Here is a 22772-nt window from a genome sequence, read left to right as displayed (position 1 = left end):
CAGCGGAAAGCCCGAACAACGCAAATGCTCTGTGTGAACGGAGCTGCAACAACAATAACCCTTTGTTTCATTCACCAATAGCCTACGAACTGTTCAACCAGTTTACCAAATGACAAACCCACAAGTATTTAATTAATTTTTACCGGTATCAATTGCAATGCTGTAAAAATTGTGGCATGTACAGTATGCTGTTCAAGAAAAGAAAAAAAAACTGTAACTATATAGGCTACAACTAGACAGTCTGTAAATCACCGTGTGATTCTACACGCGCAGACGCACAATGAGTCACACTAGAGAGCGCTGTTCCTACAACATTTAAGAACCATGAGATGATTTCATTCAGTCCATCTTAAGGCAACTAAATGAGCTTATACCATCAGGAGTTTCTATCACAGGACAGTGACAGTGAGTATATTTGTTTCTTCTAATATGCTGTACTGTAGAAGCTTTTTGTTCGTCGTTTTGACTTTCCACTTCTCAGCACCTTTTCTACTTTATTTAAATAGGCTGCATTTAGTTTAACTATAAAGTGGACACATTTATCTGAATTCACTCTATAATATAATTGTTTTTGTGTGTGCAGATATCTACATTTATATTAAATATTTTAGTTCAAACCAGAATAGCAGCCTTTATTTGAACACATTGATGAAATATGTATTATATTTAATTCAAAAAACCAGCTCCTAAAAAGAATACAGAGTAACAGAACATATTACTATGACACAATTGTATTTTTACTCTAGTTCTCTCATCATTATTGTTTAAAATTGTGAACATCTTTTCATTTTCTTTTTAGGAATGATTATATTTGATATAATATTGTAATATTTGCGTATTTTAATATTGTTTACATAACATCAAGATGTTTCTAACTAGATATCAACATAATACATTTTTGATGTATGTTCCATTTATATGCTGAATTAATATGGTTTATAATTTGCTTTCCCTTCTATTAATACAATATATTTATAGCTAAATCAAATCATTATGAGTCAAATATGACTTTTTTTTTTCTTCTTTTGTGCAACATTAAAGAAGATTATTTGAAAAATGTATTTTTCTGTCCATACACTGAAAGTCAATGTACAGCAAAATTGTTTAGTTACCAACATTTTTCAAAATAGCTTATTTTATGCTTTGCAGAAGAGAGAAAGTCATACAGGTTTGGAACGACATGAGGGCGAGTAAATGATGACAGAATTTTCATTTTTGTGTGAACTCAATTTAAGGCTGAGAACTAATACACTGTGATGCAGAACAGCTGTTTTAGGGTTAAGATGCCATAGCTGATATGATTGAGCAGACTGTCAGCTCATCTGGCTGTAACAAACACAGGGGCCACACCTTATGCCTGAGCATTTAACGTGTGTGAACTTTTACTCATTTTCAAACCGCATGGGGGGAAAAGATAGCTGACTGTGTGGGTGATTCAAACTCTTCCATTTTTAAGAACAATGCGCACTGTTTTATCAGTATGCAGCTCACAGAAACATTCCGTCATCTTGAAAAGTTGTTCAAACAAGCGTGAAGAGAGATAACTGCCGTACATGTTTAATGCTTTATCCCTCTCTAGACACAGATAAAGAACATGTTGGTGGTGAATAAGGTTCCTGCATGGCTCTCTGCATTTACTCTGCTTTTGCTGACTCAGGACCCCGTCTCCACATCAGAGGTCATGGCCTGTGGAGTGGCGGGTAAGTTTCCTGGCTGATTCCATTGAAACAATTAAACAAATAGGCACAATTCCAGACTTCGGCTTCTTCTCTTGAGTCAGATCAAATGCAAGACAGTCAGTATTTGTATGAACATAACATTTATCAAAGCTTTAGTAGGTAAACTAGTACTAAGCAAATAGTTCACTTATTTGATATTTCTCAAATGCAGTCTTCAACATATGTTATATTGTTCATGTTTCCTTTGACATCCATTCCTTGATTGCCTAACTTTATGACTGGGCAGATAGGGGTTTGTTTCAGCATGACTTTGTGGCGCAGATTACTGATGAATAGGCTGAGTTCACTGGATTTCACAACTGTTTGACCTCATGGCATGCACACAAAACAGTTTGACTCATGCGATTGACTCCTATTGAATTCAGAATTACAACTACTGTAGAAGTTTGCTGCAGGTGCTTGGTTTGTCTTCAAGCCAAGTGTAATAAAAGGGAAACAACATTGTTCATAGACAAATAGTATACATTTTCCACAGTGGATCCACCTGCCAATATTGAGATAACAGACCCTGGCTTCCTGGGTTACCTCAGTATTCACTGGACTCGACCAGCCAGCCTTCAGAACCTTACAGGTTGCACAGAACGATATCAACTCCGATACTATGACACCTACGAGGAACGATGGAGGGTAAGAATCCTTGAGAATCAGCAGAACACACTCGTTAATTTTCCTTTTAGTATTTCACACTTCATGCATGCTTCACTTGTCATTTAGAAATGTTTTGAAAAAAAAAAATATATATATATACACTGTATATATATTTCGCATTTCCGTGAAAACGCTGTGGACCTGATAGTTTTGTGACTGTTTTACTAAAGCTGTGCTCAGTCCTGCTGGAGAAAACTGCCCTATTTCATCATTATTGTGACATAATATCAGCCATTTCAATCAAGTCTAATTTTCTTTCTGAACCTTTTATAATTGTTATCCACTGTATCACTGGGCCTATCCAAATACCCACAATTTACAAAACTTTGTTTTGAATGCAAACTCAATTTGTAAATTGCATTTAGAGCTTTAATCTAAAAAATTGGTTTCAAAACCAAGTCTCATTTCATAAATTGCGTTTCAGTGAACATAAAGGTCCATTTCGTAAACTAGTTCCGTGTTCCATGGAACTCCTGAAAATTCAGTCTGAAACTCCTTCATGTCATGCCAAAAATCTGTTCTTTATTTAATGTAACCACTTGTTTGTACAACATCCTTAAATATTTTATTTGTGACTCAAAACTGCCCTCTTTTTGTGCTGTACAGAGTGTTCGAACCGTAAAGCTGACTTATTCTGCCCAGTTTGACCTTGAGAAACCAGTCACGGTGAAAATGCTCACTGTGTTAAAGTGTGCCTGCACCAATGGGACAGAGGTCCAAGGGGAGGAGATAGAGAGGGTGTTCACACCTGAACTTACAGGTAAAGGTTTAAAAACTATTCTACCTCAATGAAGCGAACAAGAGCAAAGACCAGCTTTATTGTTCTCTCAGAGAATCGAACTGAAAACTTATCATAATCCTTATATTGCTTTGTAGCTTCTTTAAATTATGTACTCAGTAATTTATTAAAATAATTGTACCTCTAAAAATGGTATTTTGAAAAATGTGTTAATAATCCTGTGAAAATCTCTCATTAAGACTCCTGTATATAAAAGCAGCTTTATTTGATATGTAGCGGGTTGCCTCGTTGAGCTTGAGATCACATGACCAGTCGAGTTACTATTCATTTTATCTCTGCAATCCCTGATATAGACTCTTTCGCTAGCAAAATTATTATTCACAGGAATAGAAAAGGTCACAGGAAAAAAAAAAAAAACATTCCTAAACCATCTGGAATCCACTACTTATGTCTTGTTTACAAGACCAAATGCTTTTGAGGAGTGAAGCAGTTGTTGCACCATTTAGATTTGAGTCTTTCCAAGGAATTGGTAAAAAAAAAAAACAAAAAAAAAAAACAACAACCTGTCTTTCAGATTTTAAATTGCCTTTGTGTCTTATTTGAAATGGCTCAATCTATTTTTATATTATATTCATGCTGCATCACCTTACAGCAGTGCCACCAGCAATTCACCTGAGATGTGGCCTTGCTTTCTATTTTGATTGTTCTCCTTTACCTAAACATGTTCTCAACTGTGGTTTTGTCCCAGGTGTGGCAGGATCAAAAATAAGAGACTTTCATTGCGTCTATTATGGGAAGGAGTACATGGAATGCACCTGGGATTCAGGACCTGTCCAGCCTCCAAATTCACAGCACTACCTCTATTACTGGTGAGCACTCCTGTGGGAATGTTGCTTACATTAAACCATTAAGATATTCCAGTTTCACAGATGCAATAAGGGTTGTTGCACTGTGCCGCAGGGAGAGGTGCATGAGGACAGGTTGAAGCACAAGTCATTTTGCTTGGAATTACTTGTATTTGAGATAACTTATAGCCTTCGGTGTTCTAATACAAAAGCTTCTTCTGTTTTATCTGTTCCATAGAAGACCAAATGAAGTGCCATGCTATACTCACATTTGAATTTGGCAAAGTTCAACATATTAACTAATTTGGTTGTGGTCATGGATTAACCTTTAGGATCTGAGCACATTACACTGCACAACAGGTCAAGACAGGACTGTTTTGTTATTTCTGTGAACTTGCGTAACAGGTTACAATACAACAGAATCTTCAGTTTGATGCCAAAATACCATTTATAACATTTATAAATGTTCATACTCTGGGGGCCATTTATATGACACCGGTTTCATTTAAAAAATGGAAACTTTTTATACGTTTTGGTCATTCCTTTACACAACACTCTCAGAAAAAAAAGGTACGAAAGCTGTCACTGCTGTACCTTTTTAAAATGTTAATTTTTGTACCTAAAGGGTGCATATTGGTACCTTAATGAATGGTACATATTAGTACCTACAAATTAGTACCTAAAAGGAACAAAAGTGTACCTTTTGAAAAGGTACAGCAGCCCCAGTGTCACGGGTTTCAAAGTGCAAGTTTGTGAAAAAGGTGACGTCATGCGCATGCTAGTTCAATCTAGTAAAACAGACAGGTATGCATTTTCAACATTCATTTTCTGCATAGGGAAACAGATTTTTTTATTTTTTTTTAAAGACAGACCTACTGTGAGCTACAAGGTTGTTAATCCATGGTATATTTGCTTCTGTTGAAGCCGTCGGCCTGCTTTATTTCAGCTTATTTTTTAAATAATCATATTTTACAGCAGAATTCCTAGTGAAAAACTACATTGTAGTTGATACTGTACAGACAAATCAGTGTTGAAAAATGTGACGTGCCAAAATAGCTCTTTAGCTCCACCCAAAACTTTTTTGCTTCAAAACAAAGTTTGTAATGTTATGATTCACCTCGTAGCTGATTGGCTTGGCTCGGCTCATGTCTCATAACTCTTTAACAAAGGCTTTTTAAAATCCCTATGGGAAAAATGAATGGAAAAAATACTTTCGCAATCAGCACTACTGAAAAAGTGGGCAGGAGGTGTTGAACTCTATAGGTGCATAGTAAAGTAACCACGCCTGGCATGCAAATACAGCGTTTTTAGCCGTTGTCGCAGATCCGCGTGAACGGGGATTGTTTCGACAACGTTGCACCTGTACGCGAAAAATGCAAAGTAAAACATTTCCATTTTTAGTACATTGTTGTTGTGTAAACCTACCCTGAATATAGTCATAATTTCAATGACATAATTGAAATTTTTGTGGCACACAAAAAACATACAAATCAATTTTACATTAATATCCAACATGTTTCAATGACGAGTATGTGGGTATCTGTTTTTCCAGGCACAGAGAAATGGATAAAACACAGGAATGTCCAGAATACATCAAATTATCTGAGGTTCGGAATGGATGCAGGATCCCTCGAGAATCACTCTTAGAGTTCTCCAAGTTTAATATGTGTGTAAATGGATCCTCTTCAGCAGGAAGTCTGAGAACCGCCTACTTCTCTATTGAGGTCCAAAACCATGGTAAATACACACTGTTTTATACCTGACAGAAAAAAACTCACTATGAGTGTATATATTGCAAATTTAGCTAACTAGGGAGACATACGGCTTGCATAGACTAGTCGAGTAGTCGATAGATCGACTACTTCAACCACTAGTCGACGCTGTCGGAAACAATCGACTACTCGAGCGTCCATTTAACATAAATGAATTAAAAATGGCGAACGTCACCAACAGACACCACGCGTCAGATGTGTGGAAGAATTTCATCAAGGATGACAAAAATATTGTAATTTGGCCAACTCTGCAAGAGGCCGTTCACATATTGCTTCTAAAAACGTGTGGAAAGCGCGCGCGGCCGTGCCGCTGTCTCCTACAAGCGCTTGCGCTCCCGTGGCGTCTGTCGTTGCTATGCAACCAAACTGCGCTCTACATGATGACGACGAAGAAGTCCTATCATTCAGCAAAGGATTCATTTATTTCTAGCCCTTGCATTAGCTTTACTACTAGATATATTTCTGGAGATGAGAAGGAAAAACCCGCCTGGACAAACTAGCGCACCAGGTCCGTTGCTTTCATTATGAGCGCGCTCGCCGCGCGCCTACATTTGAAATAACGACCTTGAGCGCGGAAAAGACGCGATATGTGAACGGCCCCTAGAAGCAGACGTCTGAAATGAAAGGCAAGAACGGCTATTTATTTGGCTTTAGACTGTTACATGAAAATTTAAAAATGAAATGTCATAATTATAATGTTTTGAGAATTTACTTATGTAATTGTTGCATTAGGCTATGAATTAATAAATGTTTATTGATAAGATCTAGCTATTTCATGTCTTTTCATATACAGTAGCATAAACGCCCAGCAAGCAATTTTGCGTCTAATAGACGTCTAATAGCCGTCTAAACACAGCCCAGACGTCTAGGCTAAAACGAGGCTAATTTTGGGCTGTCAGTGAAAATCTAATAGACGTTTAAACATAGCCCAAGAATAGACAGCTATTGAATGACTACATGTATACGTCTAATAGACGTCTAACCATAGCCCAAGAATAGACAATCAGACAGCTATTGGATGACTATATTTATACGTCTAATAGACGTCTAACCATAACCCAAGAATAGACTAGTCATCAATTAGACAGCTATTAAACGACTACATATATACGTCTAATAGACAGGCAATATGGGTCTAGGCTAAAACAAGGCTGATTTTGGGCTGTCAGTGAAAATCTAATAGACGTCTAACCATAGCCCAAGAATAGACTAGTCATCAATTACACTACATATACATGTAATAGACAACAAAATGAGGCATAAGGATTCTTTTCACTCAAATATAACAGGTTCTCATAAATGAAAATCCATCCAAACTAATTGAATATAAAGGATTTATTTAGAACAATTATATTAACAACTTAGACAACATTCAGACATAAAAATTAACAAATAAAATATTGGAAAATATGTAAAACAACTTAAGATACTAAATTTTTTAAGAATGAATTATTAGCTTTATATCCAAAACCACCACCCCCATCTCTTCCTGGTGCTTGTTTAAAATGACCAGAAATTGCATTTTTTATTTCCCATTCAGTCGCCGAAGGAAAGTTGGTCATCACTGCGTCTGCCAAATGAGAAAAAGAAAAAAATTATTGCTCAAGAAAAGCATTGTTGACAATCATTTTTAACTAATTACAGTCATTCACTTTTGCTAGGATGCACACTAGAGCTGGCCAATATAGAGTTAACGGAATATAGATTGAGACTATATAATTTATATCAATATTATTAATAAATTAATATCAATAATTAAACATTTTTGCCTGCACAATGGTGATGCACTAATTTTATATATATATATATATATATATATATATATATATATATATATATATATATATATATATATATATATATATACATACATACATATATTTTAGGGGTGTAACGATACACGTATTGAACCATTCTGTACGAGGCTTTCGGTTCGATTTCAGTACGTATTTTTAAACAGAACTGTTCGTTAGACAATTTTTCCTGCTGACCAAAATTTTTTAATTACAAATGTAGGCATGTCAAAAAGCGCGCTCAATGTAAGAGAAATCATAACAAATCGTGACAACAATCGTGCTCTTTCAGGTAGTGACCATATAGACCTGCATTATATGACTGACAGACAGACAAGAACAGTTTGACCTAAAAATATCAAAATTGAAACTACTGCAGAAACAAAGACACCTACATCTTGGATGCCCTTAAGGTAAGCTAAAACATACCAAAATTTAATTTCAAAGTGAACTATCCCTATAAATCATTCTTTATCACTTACTCATATAACTCTAATGAACATAAAAAGATACTTTTAGGGGTAGTTCACTAAAAAAAAATCATGTAAGCATTTACTCACTTTCACTTGGTTTCAAACATGTATGGCTTTCTTCTGTTGAACACACACAAAAAAATATATATTTCGAAGAATGTTGGTAACAAGACATTTAATGGTAGTCATTGACAAGTGTTCTGTATATTCAATTGCTGTACTTTGTTGACTGATTGCTGGATAATTTGCGATAAACAGTGTCTTGAAATCGAATAAAGTGGATTACATCATTCCAGTTCTGAGGTTTTTACACTGGCTATCTGTCTGTCAAAGAACTCATATCAAAATACTACAGCTGGTTATTAAATTAATTAACATTTTAAGGCCAAAGTAAATTTCTAATCTTCTGATGCATTATGAACCATCCAGAGCAGACCTCTCAGGTCATCTGGGACAGTAGCCAGCTACTTTTATATCAAATTTATAAGTCAAAATTAAAAAAGAAAAGTCAAAACAAAACATGGAGAAGCAGCATTGCGGTTTTTATGCACCATATATCTGAAACAAATTCACTGAAAACTGAATGTATGCTGCATATTTTAATTCTTTTAAATAAAGTTTAAAGACTTTACTGTTTGCCACTACCTTTTATTAATTGGAAAGGAAAAAATATTTTTTTATAATTTCTTTTCATGTTGCACTATGTTGCTGTTAAGTTTATGTAAAGTATACTTTGAAAATTTGCATTAAATCAAAAACTATTATTTCTTACTCCAATCTAAAAACAAAAATATATTGGTATCTTTAATAGTAATAAAAAATAGTAATGATAAGTTTCATAGTTTCATGCTTACCACCTTGAATTTAGATACATTTTAGATTAAGGGCACACAGTTGCAATAACACGTGCAAGTAACGTTAACTTGTTAGAGAAAAATAGTACTCTGCAATGGTAATGTTAAAATGTCGCGGTTTCTACACATTATAACAACTAACTAATTTAAACAATGAACATAACAAAAATAACACGCATACTTACAAGACCGAAGTAGAAATTTGAAGGTTTTCAGAGTGTTGCTCGCCCGTTGCTCTCTGACAGCAGCCTCGTGTAAAATAAAATTGAAAATGGAGGAAATGTTTATCGCGAGATCTGGCTAAAGTGATCTAGTCGCGCAATGCCAGTAGTCCCAGTCCCAGTAGTCATGTCTCAGTAGTGTTTCGATTGTGCCATCTAGCGGTTGAGAAATGCAATTGCATTTGATTTAATTTGAAATGACAGTCATATCGTAGATTGTGTGTGAATGTTATGTTTATGTGTGACAGCAAACATTAAGCTGTGTGAGCGAAAACATTTTTAAGACTAATATTCTTATACTATATCGCTGGTCTGAATCAGGGCTATAGCCAAGCCGTACGTAGACCAGATTGCTTTGATTTCGCCAGGTGGGCTAAAGCAGACCGCATATATAGCCCGTCTAATTCGGAGCCAAATCGTGACAACAGATCGACCATGTCGTAAAATGTCACATTGAACCTTGCAGATATCATTACCAATGCGAACATGATGGAATATCAACCATTTCATGCACTGCCTGGCAAAAAAACTAGGCTACAATTAATCAGTTTTGACTAAAAGTGGGCTACAATAGCCGGGTCTGAATACGAGCTAAATCGTGGCTACGCACAGCCTACACATAGAACATATAAAATAAAGCAAACCAAACAACTTGTAATCACATCTGACTTTGCTTACATGATGGAATATCATACATCTCACAAGTTATTTTGGAAAAAAATACATTTATCCAGATTAAATGTTATTTGGGCTAAAATTGGGTTACGCATAGCCGGGTCTGAATACGAGCTAAATCGTGGCTACGCACAGCCTACACATATAACATGTAAAATAAAGTAAACCAAACAACTTGTAATCACGGTAGACTTTGCATACATGATGGAATATCATACATCTCACAAGTTATTTTGGAAAAAAAATACATTTATCCAGATTAAATGTTATTTGGGCTAAAAGTGGGTTACGCATAGCCGGGTCTGAATACGAGCTAAATCGTGGCTACGCACAGCCTATAACATGTAGCCTAAAATAAAGTAAGCCAAACAACTTGTAATCACGGTAGACTTTGCTTACATGATGGAATATCATACATCTCACAAGTTATTTTGGAAAAAAATACATTTATCCAGATTAAATGTTATTTGGGCTAAAAGTGGGTTACACATAGCCGGACTATATCGGGTCTATATTTAACCCAGACGTTGAAAAGACGGCTATTGCTTGCTGGGCGACGAGTAGTCGAGTAACTCGAGTATTGTTTTGATAAGAAATCGACTAGTAGAAATCAGTAGTCGTGCAACCCCTATACAGAATGAACACCTGATCTGACTCAACAGTAAAGTGCATTAAAGAACATATTCCTCAGTTGCTTCTCTCTTTCTTTCTCTCTGCAGTAAAACCAGCTGTGGTATCCTCTGTGCACATCTCAGAGATTGATGGACTGTTGAAGTTAGATTGGTCCCCACCTAGTGGTCTTGTGCCAGAACACTGCTTGGAATATGAGATCGAGAGAAGCACTCTAATGGCAAATGACAAAGAACAGCAGGTATTCCAATCATTCTATCAGAGCCCGTCTACGGAGAGCCTGCCCACTCCCTATTAAGCCCTATACCGAATTTTGGTTGTAGTACCACCAGAGGTCCACTGGGGGCGATCGCCATGAGTGCAAAATGAATGGGAGTCAATGGGGCTAGACGGCTAAATGTGTCTCTTTCACCCAATTGCCGTTGAGAAATCTCAGATCTGATTAGTGTTGCACGATGTATCGATACTTCAAAAGTATCGCGATACTCGGAAATTAAAAACGTCACGATACCTAAATTTATCAGTATCGATACTTAAAAAAAAAAGCCTCCCTATGGACGTCTGTGTTTTTTTCCTGACGCACGCAGCAAAGAACCTGCTGCTGTCAGTCTCATGTGACAAAACACTACAGAGATGGCTGCATGTGCGAGCATAATCGTTTATATACTGTCTATGAGCACAAGTGGTCCACGACTCGTAGAAAAAGATGACGCGAGGAGGAGTGACATATGGAAGTAAGTTGCCTACCTTGCTCTGTTGCACGGTGCACCGATACTTCAAAAGAAAACCGGAAATGAAATACGTCACGATTCCTTAATTTATTAGTAGGCTATCGCTTCTAAGAATGACCGCGTTCCAGATTTGTAAAGGCCTGACACACACTGGCTGCGTGTCGTGTCCGTTTTTATTTCGGCTCCCATGATGTTAACTGCCTGCGTGACACACGCGTCTGGGTGCAGCTCGAGACGCGCGGAAAACGCGTGCATTCTAGAAATCTATTTTTCACGCGACACGCACACGTGTTGGAAGCGTTTCCAGGTAAAATAGAATAGGAAAAGATGTTTCTATGTCATTTTGACACGAATACATATTAATCAATGACATTTTGATGTTTGAAAGATTTGACAAATACAATATAAAATGTAATTTAAAACATATGATCGATTTTCAAATATTGCACCTCTCAATACTGAACGAATTATTCTGTAGCCTATTTTGCAGTCAACACTGCCGACGTTGTCTTTGCTGCTATATATATTTATGTTTAACATGAAGTATAGGCCTTCCACAACTCTCTCCCCACGTCAAATATATCACCAATAAGGCTTATCATACCAATATTAAACATTGTTTAATATAATCGCTGTTCATATTTTTATTCAAAGTTCAGAATCAAGATAAAGCTCTTCTGTTTCTTATGATAAATGAGATAATGCTGCTAAATGTATATATTTTTTTACCTTGAATGTCATTGCTCTAATTTATTTTTTATATTTTGATATTTCATATTTTGTTCAAATGTTTAATATATCTGCTGTTCATATGTTCATTAATTAGTGTGTTATATGATTAAATGTTGTCCCGGTTTTAAAATAAAGCACAGCAATGATATTTGAGAGTGTTTCTCCCTTTTCAGGAAAAGTATCGAAAAAGTATCGAAATCGCAATACTTGACTTGGTATCGGTATCGAAACAATAATTTTGGTATCGTGACAACACTAGATCTGATTGTAGATTTTGCAAGTTCAACATGGGTTTTAGGTCGAAAGTTGAATGAACGGGTACTTATGTAGTTTTGATTTCTTACAGGTTGAGTTGTTGTTGCCCATAACACGCTAGCATTCTGCTAATGACGTCAGCATTCTGATGTCATTGACATTTTGAAAGACTTTTTAAAGCAAATAAGTGACTCTAAAAAATCTAACACCCAGCAATGTGTAATTTCTTTGCATCTCCTTTCGAATACAAAATTCAAATTACTAGACAAAAAATTATATCCTGAGAAAAGTGGATTTTGAGGGGTATACCGCCATTGACCTCCATTCATTCTGCACTCGTCCTGTGAGCGCCCTCATATGGAATCAGAGAGGAACTGCAACCAGTTCAGAAGCCGGAAGTGTAGTGAGAGTGAAGCTTCTCGCCATATTAGACATTGTCTGATTCTATCTTGTTTTCTTCTTCTTAGCTAGGCTGAGTAAACCCAGCCCAATCTGCTGGCGATTTGATTACGCCTTGCAGCTCAGGCTGGAAACCTGTACATCTTTTTATCCTGCTTCCGTTATAAATCTGCAGGGACCAATCACAAACTGGCTTTTCCACCTGGCGCGCTATTGGCTCTCGCACGACCGCCAATCCAATTCCTTTTAACCTCTCGACGATGCTCAATGGCTTCGCAAACAAATCGCTCGAGTGGGTGTAAATACCACTCACTTTAATGTTTTTTTGCACAACCTGCAAAAATCGCTCGATGCCATTGCTGCTTCTGCAAACCGCTGATCAATGCTACAAACCAACACGTTTGTTGACACGTTTCCTGCCTGGAGTTTTCGCCTCGCTCTGCAAAGTACGTCACCCGGATCGTTGGTATGATTGGTTGAAGGACTATCCAATTGCGTACAGAGTCATTTTAACTATGCCTGTTTGTCACGCCTCTTGTGCAGTAGAAAATACAGAGCAGACTCCCCAGACTAATGTTCAATCTTAAAAGATTGAGCTTGATCTGGTGAGAGCCAGACTACTTCTCAGAGTCATTTGATGATTCAAATTCTCAGTTTTATTCATAAACACAATTTTCACGTTTTTGTGCTTGTTGGTACATAGGCTATTTTAGGTGTCTCGCATTTACACCGGTGACTGATATTAAAGAATCTTGAGCTGATAAGAATCAGATATATTTGATAAGTGATGCTTCTAAAATGCCTTCAGGAAAAGAAAGGGGAACACTGCTGATAATTCTCTCAAAGTGGATTTATTGCTTTGTAACATCCAGCAATTTGTAAACAACACTTGTCGACATGAACAACTGCCATTCAACTGCATTTTATTCTGAATCTTGTCATGTAGCCTTAAACCAAGATTTGTTTAGGTTGTGTGCCAAAGCAAACAAAAGAAGAAGAAAAAAAACAGGAATCCAGCCTGGCAAAGCTCATGTTATCTCTATTTCCCCTTCAGCAAAGGAAGGTTCTGGAAAATGTAGTTCTGGACACATCTTATGACATCCAGAGAGAAGCAGAGAGTAAGAAAACTTGTTTTCAAGTCAGGTCAAAGGTGAACATGTACTGCGCTGATGGAGGATTCTGGAGTGACTGGAGCCAAACACAGTGTACAGGTTAGACTAATTGATTTTGGAGTTTTATGCATATTATGCTGAGAGGTAATCAAGCATATCTGGGACAAATTATGTCAAATCTGTCATATCAGTTAAATATTCATAATTGAAGTTTGTTTGTGATTATTTAAAGACAGTTATTGTGTCTCGATTTAATGTGCTCTTTTAAGCTTTTGAAAATATGTATGATTAACAAAGCAAATGTAGGCCCTAACATGTAAAGGCAGTAGAAATGATCCTTAGGTTGTAAATAGTCTGTTGCATTTTACACTACTAAGTTAGTTTTGATCATATGTTTTTTCTTACTACCACTATCAGAAGAGGACACTCATGGAACAACATGGAATAATCTCAGTCTGGTTGGCCTGGTTGTCATTGGCATTGCTGGAGTCATCATCATCCTCTGTCTTTCATCATGGATATTAAAGAAGATGTGAGTATACAGCAAATAGTGAATACATAAATGGATGCGCATACCATTCTTTCATAGGTTTATTCTTCATTGATTGAATCTAAAACCCATTTCTGTCCCCACAGCTGCATAAAAAAGACCAGCAAGAATGATGCCCTTTACACTTTGTACAAGCTGAAGGTCAACGAGACCATGCCCACAATCCTCAGCCCTATTTTCAAGTGATGCTCTCTATGACCTGCTATGCTGCATTACCATTCAGCAGTTCTACACTGCACTAAAAGCTCACTAATCAGATAAATAAAGACGAGGAGTGAGACTTCAACGCCCTTTCAGAGTTTACCGTCTAGTACATTTAAAGTGATAGATATTAGGACCAATAATCTTTTGGAGCAGACATGTGGACCTGAATGAACCACAGCACTGACCTGAATGTATATGTGCCACTTTGTTTACTTGACGGTGTGTTCACACGGGGCGTCAGCGTCAACGCTTGACGGAAGGCGTGGCTGAAGTTTGGCACTGACGCCATGGTCATAGCAGCGTCAGCCAATGAAATTAGACAGGAACTCAACATATGAGTATGAATCCCGGTACATAAAAAGTGATTGGTCATAAAGGACCGGGTGATTGCCCACCGCAATAATTAGTTTCTCCTCCATTTTAAAATTTATCCTCAGTTTGCTGCTCTTGAACAGGATGAACGTGATTGGCTGCCGTCTGGCTACTGTATTTGCATAGAGCGATCCTGATTGGCTGACGCTTCCGTCTGCGGCGCTTCACTGGCGTTGCTCGCGGCAGAAGTTGAAAAGTTCTCAACTTCTGCCGCGAGCAACACCAGTGAAGCGCCGCCGACGGATCCACAATTCTTTTCGGCAACGCTTGACGTCACCCATTCAAAGTCAATGGGAAGCGTTGACGCTGACGCCCCGTGTGAACACACCGTAAAGCCGCTTGTCCACCAGCGTCCGATACATTTTTGTTCCGACGCGACGCCTGTGACGTTTTCGCTGCTTGGGTGCGGGGTTTGTGGGCTGGAATAAATATGAAACCATAGCAACGGCCATACACAAAGTCTCGCCGCCGAGTTTCCATTGGCTGCTGCCCCGCGTTTTGGCGCTCTCATTTGCATAAAGTATCCACCGAGATACTTTTTTGACGCGCTGCTGTTGACCAAATCGACGCGACGCGACCCATCATGCTTTGCGGGGGCGTTTTTGCTGCCTGACGTAGTTCCATAGGAAATGAATGGGCTTTGGCGTCGCGTCAGAAATCTCGACGCTGGTGGACAAGCGGCTTAAGGGGGTCGCACACCGGACACGCAGCTCAGTGCTGCGCCACGTCTAGGACAGTTCTCACCTGAAAATCATCAGCAATTTTCTGATTTCTGTAAATAAATATAAAATTAAATATATATTGCAGCACAGGGTGAAGTCCGTATATACATTAACTACGATTTGAGACACATAAATGTAAATTTAATATAAAAATATGTAAATGGCGCTCTGTGGCGCGGCAGGATTTTGAACACGGTCCTTGAGCCGTTGCTGGGCGCCGCCGGTGTGTGTTTTCTCATAGAGAATAATGTGTTCGAATTTAAAAGACGTGACGCTGCGCGACGCGACGCGGCGCGGCTCTGAGCTGCGCGTCCGGTGTGCGACCCCCTTAAGCCACCATGTTACTACCTGATGTGTTTACAAACATATAATGTTACTTAAAGTTACTCATAGATTTTTCAAATGCCAATGTTCTTGCCAGATTTACCTAGTCTTTATTTTTCTATGAGCTTTTTCGCTGTTTTACCTGGATGTATGACTTTATTATATTTTAGGTTATTTTACCGCTGATTACATCATGAAAAATGAGTTAGAGTATTCATAAACTTTGGAAAAAGTGCAAACTTTTAAATACATTATTAAAATAAAAATCTTTTGAATTTATGATCTGTTTGTTTAAATTTTTATAATACATACAATCAACAAGAAGTCTGTAAAATACCCACTACAGCTAATGCAGTGCACACACATGTGCAATTACAAAACATATTTCATTATTGTTCACCTCCTAATCAGAACATTACAGCCCTTCCTGGTGGTCATCACTGAGTATGGTGACTGGAATGACGATGTTTGGGTCATGACATTACTCAGTATGTAGTACAAATGATGTTCTGCAGACGATAAACAGTGTCACTGTATTCAAAGAAAGCTTCGTGTTGTTTTGAGAATGTTCCACAGTTATTCAGCTACCATCCTTCAATTGTAAACCTCTTTATTTAATATTGACATCTTGCACCAAGAAGTCGTTAAAGAGATAGATCTCACAAAAAAATAACAATTCTGTAATTTACTCACTCTCATGTTACATCCAAACCTGTATTTTCTGTGGAACATCATAATGGGTATAGTGCGTTTTTTTTTCCCATTCAATTTTGTTGTTTTGGACCCCATTGACATTCATTGTATGGACAAAACCGGTTAAAATATTGTTCAAAATAGCTTATTTTGTGTTCTGATTGAAGGCAAGTAAAGGATAGATGATATAATTTTTATTTCTGGCTGAACTATCCCTTTAATTATTCCAAATTACCGTATGTTACTATATGTGGGATGTCTATAAGCCAATCTTTTTAAAATCAGTTCTTATAAAATGTCCTTCATGGAACATCAATCATCATCTCGATCTTCCACTTGGTAATGACTTTTTCTTTAAACTCTTTATGGTTTTGGCAAAATTATGTGGAACAGATCTTTATTTGGACTTGTTTACACCACTATTTTCTGATCTAAGAATGTTTTGTTTTTTTCCCTTATAGGCTGAGGGTTAAACAAAACAAAATTATATTTATTTCCTGTCCTGATGAATCTGCTACTCATTTATTTTTATTTGTTTAATGCAGGCAGCATGTCAAAGTAAACATTCTCAGTGAAGCATTACACTCAAACTATATGGTTCATTGGTTCATATTCATCATGATGAATGATGAACTTGAATTGATAAAGATCATTGTAATACTGTAAATCTTTCATCCAACAATATCACATATCAATGTTGTGGTTCACCTAGAGCTACAGTACTAACTGGAATATGGGAAATAAACATTTCCAAGTAAAGCTGCACATCAACCTTGGCCTCCAGCAAGCATGTCAGCCACACACACGGGTGGCCATTTATCAGAAAGTATAAGTGGAAGGTGAGCCATCCAGTGTGAATGTCATATTACACTCATCATGGATGATGTGAGTCATGAGCTCAACACTAAAAAATGATTCTCAAAATGAGATACCAGAGCAGATGTGTGAATTCAGGGTGATTGGGACACTTTTTCTAAGTCATCTCAAAGGCAAAGTGTCCCAATCACCCTGAATTCACCCCAGCATTACCAACATCTCCACACATGAAGATGACGCATACGCCTACCATCTCCTGCACGGTGGAGGTATTTCGAATGTGATATGCCAAACAACTTTGTGCAATGACACGAAACCTCAGTGATGACATTGTCTACTCCAGCAACTACCAAGAGTCACACAATGAAACTCTGAGAGTTGTGTTCAAGAAGTACAGACAGCTATCTTACACTAAATTGTAGTGATGGTGAAATGAAGCTTTGTGAAGCATTTGGGCTTTCCCCCTCAAGTGTATTGTAAAATGGTTCATTACTGGAAGCTTTTCAACTCGTTGCACATTAACGACATCTTGAGGTCAAAAGGTGGAAAAGCTGCCTTTCTGTCCCAGAAGACCGTTTTTTTTTTTTTTTTTTTCAGTTAATAAATCACTTTGTGCTCTGTAAACCACAAAGCAATACAATTAATCCTCATAATTAATGTGTTAGTGTTGATGTAGTTCTTATACAATGTATGCACAAACAACTGTATGAATTAAAAATAATAATAAATGTGACTAATTCACTTGTACAGAAACAGTTCTTATGAATCTGCTTTGATCTACAAATGCAGCCTTATTCACATAAACTTTAGCCTCAGTCCTAATCCTACGAGTTCATAGGCAAGGCTCATGTAGGCATATATAATCAAAAGAAAAGAAAATTGTTGTGAAATGGTGAAGTGCTTGTGAACTGGGGAGCTGACATTTTATTTTTTGGGTAATTTAATGTATATATATATTTTTTTTTTTTTTTTTTTTTTATTAAGGAACAGGACTTGTTCAACAGTGTGAGGGCCAACTCTATTTCTTTTTTTATTTTCTACTACCGAAGGGCACGACAAACCTGCTCAAGGGGTTTTCGCTATTTATGATCTGAATACGAAGCAGTCACGTGACTGTGTGTGGAAACCATAGACTGTAAAACAATATGGACGACGCCCCTTCCTTCGCTCTCTTCCATTGGTGAGAAGTGAAGCCGCCAGTGTCCCGATCATAGACAGTAAAAGAAATGGACACAGCGACCCCATTGGATTCAATGGAGAAAAGTGAAGTCAATTAGAAGCACTCACTTCCTGATGGCTGAGCGTACTGCGCAGACTCAAACTGAGCTTGATGACGTAGATGTGACGTGAGCAACCTGTCTGTCTTCTAGTAGCTGTGCCAAGAGAAATCTGAATCATTCCCTTCCGAAACTTGCAGAGACAGAGAGTGTGAGTAGGAGGTGTCCATGAGCTAGGAGCAGGAGCAACTTTTGCTAAGGATTCTGATTAATTATTTTGTCATTTTGCCTCCACGTCCACCCGATTGCCCGTGAGCTTCTCCTCCTGTCCATACGGTAATTTCTCTATACTGTGCGACAGAGAGTCACATGGTTATGACGCAATCGTTAGCCTGTAAAAATAGGCTAAAAATGTACAAAAATTAAAAAAATTGGTGGAAACCATTGACTGTTAAAAAAAAAACACAAAAAAAAACAACGTTCCAAAAAACGTGGAAACGAAGCTTCGGACGTCACAGATCACGTGGTTATGGCAAAACTAATCAAGCTCCGATACACTCCGATACACTGCTTCAATGTGTGATGTTTAGTTTTTTTGATACAAGCTTCGAAGCTTTGGTGCCAAACGTCACATCACTACTAAATTGTAATAAGCATGAATTCTACATGCAAAACTTTATGTTTGGATGTATTGCCTCTCAAAGCAATCAGTGACCCCAAGTAGCCTACCAAGGAGAAGTCAGAAGCCTATAGGCATGGGAACTGCTGATCAAAGTGAATCTTTTCCAACATCATTACTCTGCAATCTGATCAAGAAAACTGAAATAGCTAATTCTGCTCAAAGATGTTAAACCTCACCACCACAATGTTGTACTTTGATGATTCAACAAAATAGTCTGAACTCATAGTGGACACAACCCCTGTTGGTCTCGGTAACAGTGTTTTCCAAATGCTGCGTCCCAATTCGCCTACTTATACAATACTATGCCCTACAATATGTTTTGTTCTGAGTGTGTATTGGGACAGCTACTTCGTCATAATTGCGTCTTTAACGGACAGCTCTGCCGCTTATGGAGCCTTCACGTGCTATGGAAAAGATGATATTTCCCACTTGTGAACTGGTATTTACCAGTGTGTTGTGTTCAAGTGCTTTTGTTGTCGTAATGTAGTACCCGCAAGGTCTGTGTCAGTAGAGTATCTTTTTTATCTTAAAAAAAAATAAAAACAAAAATATGGTGCTTTCTGATTATTAAAACATAATTAATAATTAAAAAAATAAAACATGACATAAATTTGCATTATATTACAATTGTTAATGACACAACATTGTATAGGCTACAAAAACTATCCGCTGACAGTAGCAAAAAACGTTTAGTTGTGTACATTGCTTACCATTCACGACTCTTGCGTTGCTCTCCACCATTTTGAAGGTCAAAGGTTATCTCATCTCGGCAACTCGTGCATCAAAATATTCTACGAGCTGCCCAGTGGAAAATACCACAAGAGGGGGTGTTCATGTGCATTTACCACGTCGGCTTTTGGTATTTACCATAATTACCATAGCATAGCACGTGAAGGCTCCATTAGTTTACATGCATCCTGTCGCCGTTTTACCTGCCCTGTAAAACATTCAGTTAAAATCCTCCACATTCAATTTAATTTCCTACCGTTCGGAGAGAAATGTAGCACATTGATTTGCCAGTTGTGGTGGGTCTTTCATGAGAATTCTCCTCACTGTTTTCAATTTGCATAATGATGCATTTAAATATTAATGACCAAATGTATTTTACAGAAGTTCACAATGCTGTTGCAGATGAAATATAATGTGAATAACATTGAAAAAAATATATTCTTATTCGTAATCACCATGGACTCGAGTCACATGACTTGACTGGGTCTAATTCGAGTCGCAAATGTAAGGACTTGCGACTTGCTTGACTATATAAGAAAATATGTGTGTTCGACATCGGCTGCGGCTGGATGCACCCGATCGGCGAGAGTAGCCGCGTGCAGGCCAAGCGGGAAGGAAGTCGACCGGAAGTTGAAGTCGGCCGGGTGCCGCCATCTTGAGCGGAACTTCACTTGCGTTAGCAATCCCATTGACTTCCATTCATTTTGGCGTCACTTTGACAGCGAATAACTTTACATCTGAGGCGTTTGAAGACTCCATTTGTCCATTTTTTATTTCTAAAGAAACACGACAATGTATAAAATGCTCCATTACCTTGTAGCTTATGTAATGGCCCCGTAGAAGCAGTTTTTGTAAAAGTATGCTAACGATTGCGTCATAATCACGCGACTCTCTGTCGCACACTAGAGAGATTACCGTATGGACGGGAGGAGAAGCTCGCGGGCAATCGGGGAGACGTGGAGGCAAAATGACAATATAATTAATCAGAATACCTAGCAGAAGTTGCTCCTGCTCCACGCTCATGGACAGCTCCTAATCACACTCTCCGTCTCTGCAAGATTCGGAAGGGAATGATTCAGATTTCTCTTAGCACAGCTACTAGAAGACAGACGGGTTGCTCACGTGGTCCGTGTAACGCTTTGCTCGGTTTGAGTCTGCGCGTCAGGAAAGGAAGTGCTAAAAAATCGCTGAAAACGGGCTTCACTTGTCTCAACTGAGTTCCAATGGGGTCGCTGTGTCCATTTCTTTTACTGTCTATGGTGCAGGCGGGGAGGAGCTGCAAACGGAAATGTGAAGTCGGACACTTTCTGGTTCCCGTAGTGACCGCTCACGTGGTGTTTGCATTCTTTACCACAGCTGAAGTGAAATAAATGCAATATTTGCCAAATAATGTTTCAGAGACATTTTCATTCAATACTTTATGTAGGCTACTGCTTCTTCACACACCGTCTGTTTGAACAAGAATAAAGTTCAACCTTCAACATAAGCTACTATCAATGAAGTGGAGTCTACGTTTTTTAATCAGTTTTATTTTGATAAACATGACACAATATAACATCGCAACTACATGAAAAGAGTGTTTACTGTTATAAAAAACTGATTTGTGCGCTTTAGAGGAACTAAAGGTGTTTGAATAAACACGCAACACATGTGATCGTTGTCATGCAATGGATCTGGGGTGCGTTTCCCGAAAGCATCGTTGGCCAACTATGGTCGCAAGTTCCGTCGTTACCAATAGAGTTCAATGGACATTGCGATGAACTTGCGACCATAGTTGGCCAACGATGCTTTCGGGAAACGCACCCCTGGCCAATCGTGGAACAGCTGTGTCGTCATCAGAGCTCCTGCAGCCGCTCTTGAGAAGCTGCGCTGGCTGAGTTCTTCAGCTACTCTCGAATCGGTCTCGCGGTACTTTGATGGCATATGTCACAGTCACGTGGCGTCGGCGCTGGATCAAGTCGGACAAAATTTCTAACCAGCATGCACTGCTTCAAGTCAGCCGCCGATCGGTCTGCGCAGAGCTGCATGAAGTCGAACAAGCCTAATGACTCGACTTTGACTTGAGATCCAATGACTCGAGACTTGACTTGACTTGAACTGTATGACTCGATAATGACTTTATATAAATGTTTAGATAAATCATCGCAACATCAATTAAGAGCAAAATGAAAGCAAACGGAACCATTGACGCCAGATTCTGCGCGATTGCGTGACGCTGCTCAAGCACAGAAAAGCATACAGCACGGTGAGCGAGCGCGCTAAATACAAAAACATCTCAGCATCGTTTCTTTTGGATATAAACACTCGATACTGAACCATATTCATAAAAGAAGATTTGCCGTAGCCTACGCATAACAACTGGCAAGGGATATCGGACATGACCGATCACAACCTCGAACTTCATTGACCACCTCTAAAGTAAGCTATGGCTTGTTTGTTATAGTTAATTTGACTAACGTTAAATCTAGAAAGACTAGTGGTCAAAACAGCCTGCCTCTTTATACAAAATTATGTTTTCAAATGTAGCTTAAGGCTGTCAATAGATTAAAATGATAATTGATGGCATGTGTTTCGTATAACGTGCATAAATTCACATACATTTGCCATTGTTTCTTTCAAATCATAGTGATTTAATGCCAAATATGTCGCTCTTTCCAATGACGAAAAACAACATAGAAAACTGTTAATGATGTTTAGTCGTGTTTTATGTTTCTCTTTAAGCAGGGTCAGACGTTATCAGGGGGTTGGGGGCATGCCAGTAGAATTATAGTGCACCCAAAATTCAAGATGTGGTGGAAAAAAATACTCATAGTAGGCTATGAGTAATTTATATATTTATGGCGCG

The 22772-nt window shown here is 38.1% G+C and overlaps 1 protein-coding gene across 1 annotated transcript; it reads left to right on the top strand.

The window, feature by feature from the left end:
- The first annotated feature begins 274 nt into the window (after nt 1-274).
- On the top strand, nt 275-14726 carry il13ra2 (interleukin 13 receptor, alpha 2). Its single transcript, XM_081365238.1, has 10 exons — nt 275-405; nt 1580-1700; nt 2215-2366; nt 2994-3147; nt 3875-3995; nt 5524-5708; nt 10479-10630; nt 13561-13717; nt 14036-14150; nt 14255-14726. The coding sequence occupies exons 2-10, from the start codon at nt 1595-1597 to the stop codon at nt 14352-14354; spliced, it is 1242 nt and encodes a 413-aa protein (XP_081221364.1). The 5' UTR covers nt 275-405; nt 1580-1594; the 3' UTR covers nt 14355-14726.
- Nucleotides 14727-22772: the final 8046 nt, after the last annotated feature.

This window comes from Scardinius erythrophthalmus (assembly GCF_964197995.2).
Source record: "Scardinius erythrophthalmus genome assembly, chromosome: 5".
In the NCBI taxonomy this organism is placed as follows: Eukaryota; Metazoa; Chordata; class Actinopteri; order Cypriniformes; family Leuciscidae; genus Scardinius; species Scardinius erythrophthalmus.
Note: the sequence above shows the minus strand (reverse complement) of the source record. Positions and strands in the feature narration are given on the sequence as shown.

Bases quoted from the DNA above. Each gene is read 5' to 3' on its own strand.
- il13ra2 (XM_081365238.1), top strand. From the start codon at position 1,595: ATGTTGGTGGTGAATAAGGTTCCTGCATGGCTCTCTGCATTTACTCTG. The intron at 3,148-3,874 runs GTAAAGGTTTAA...GTTTTGTCCCAG, and splicing joins GTTCACACCTGAACTTACAG to GTGTGGCAGGATCAAAAATA. The intron at 13,718-14,035 runs GTTAGACTAATT...TACCACTATCAG, and splicing joins GAGCCAAACACAGTGTACAG to AAGAGGACACTCATGGAACA.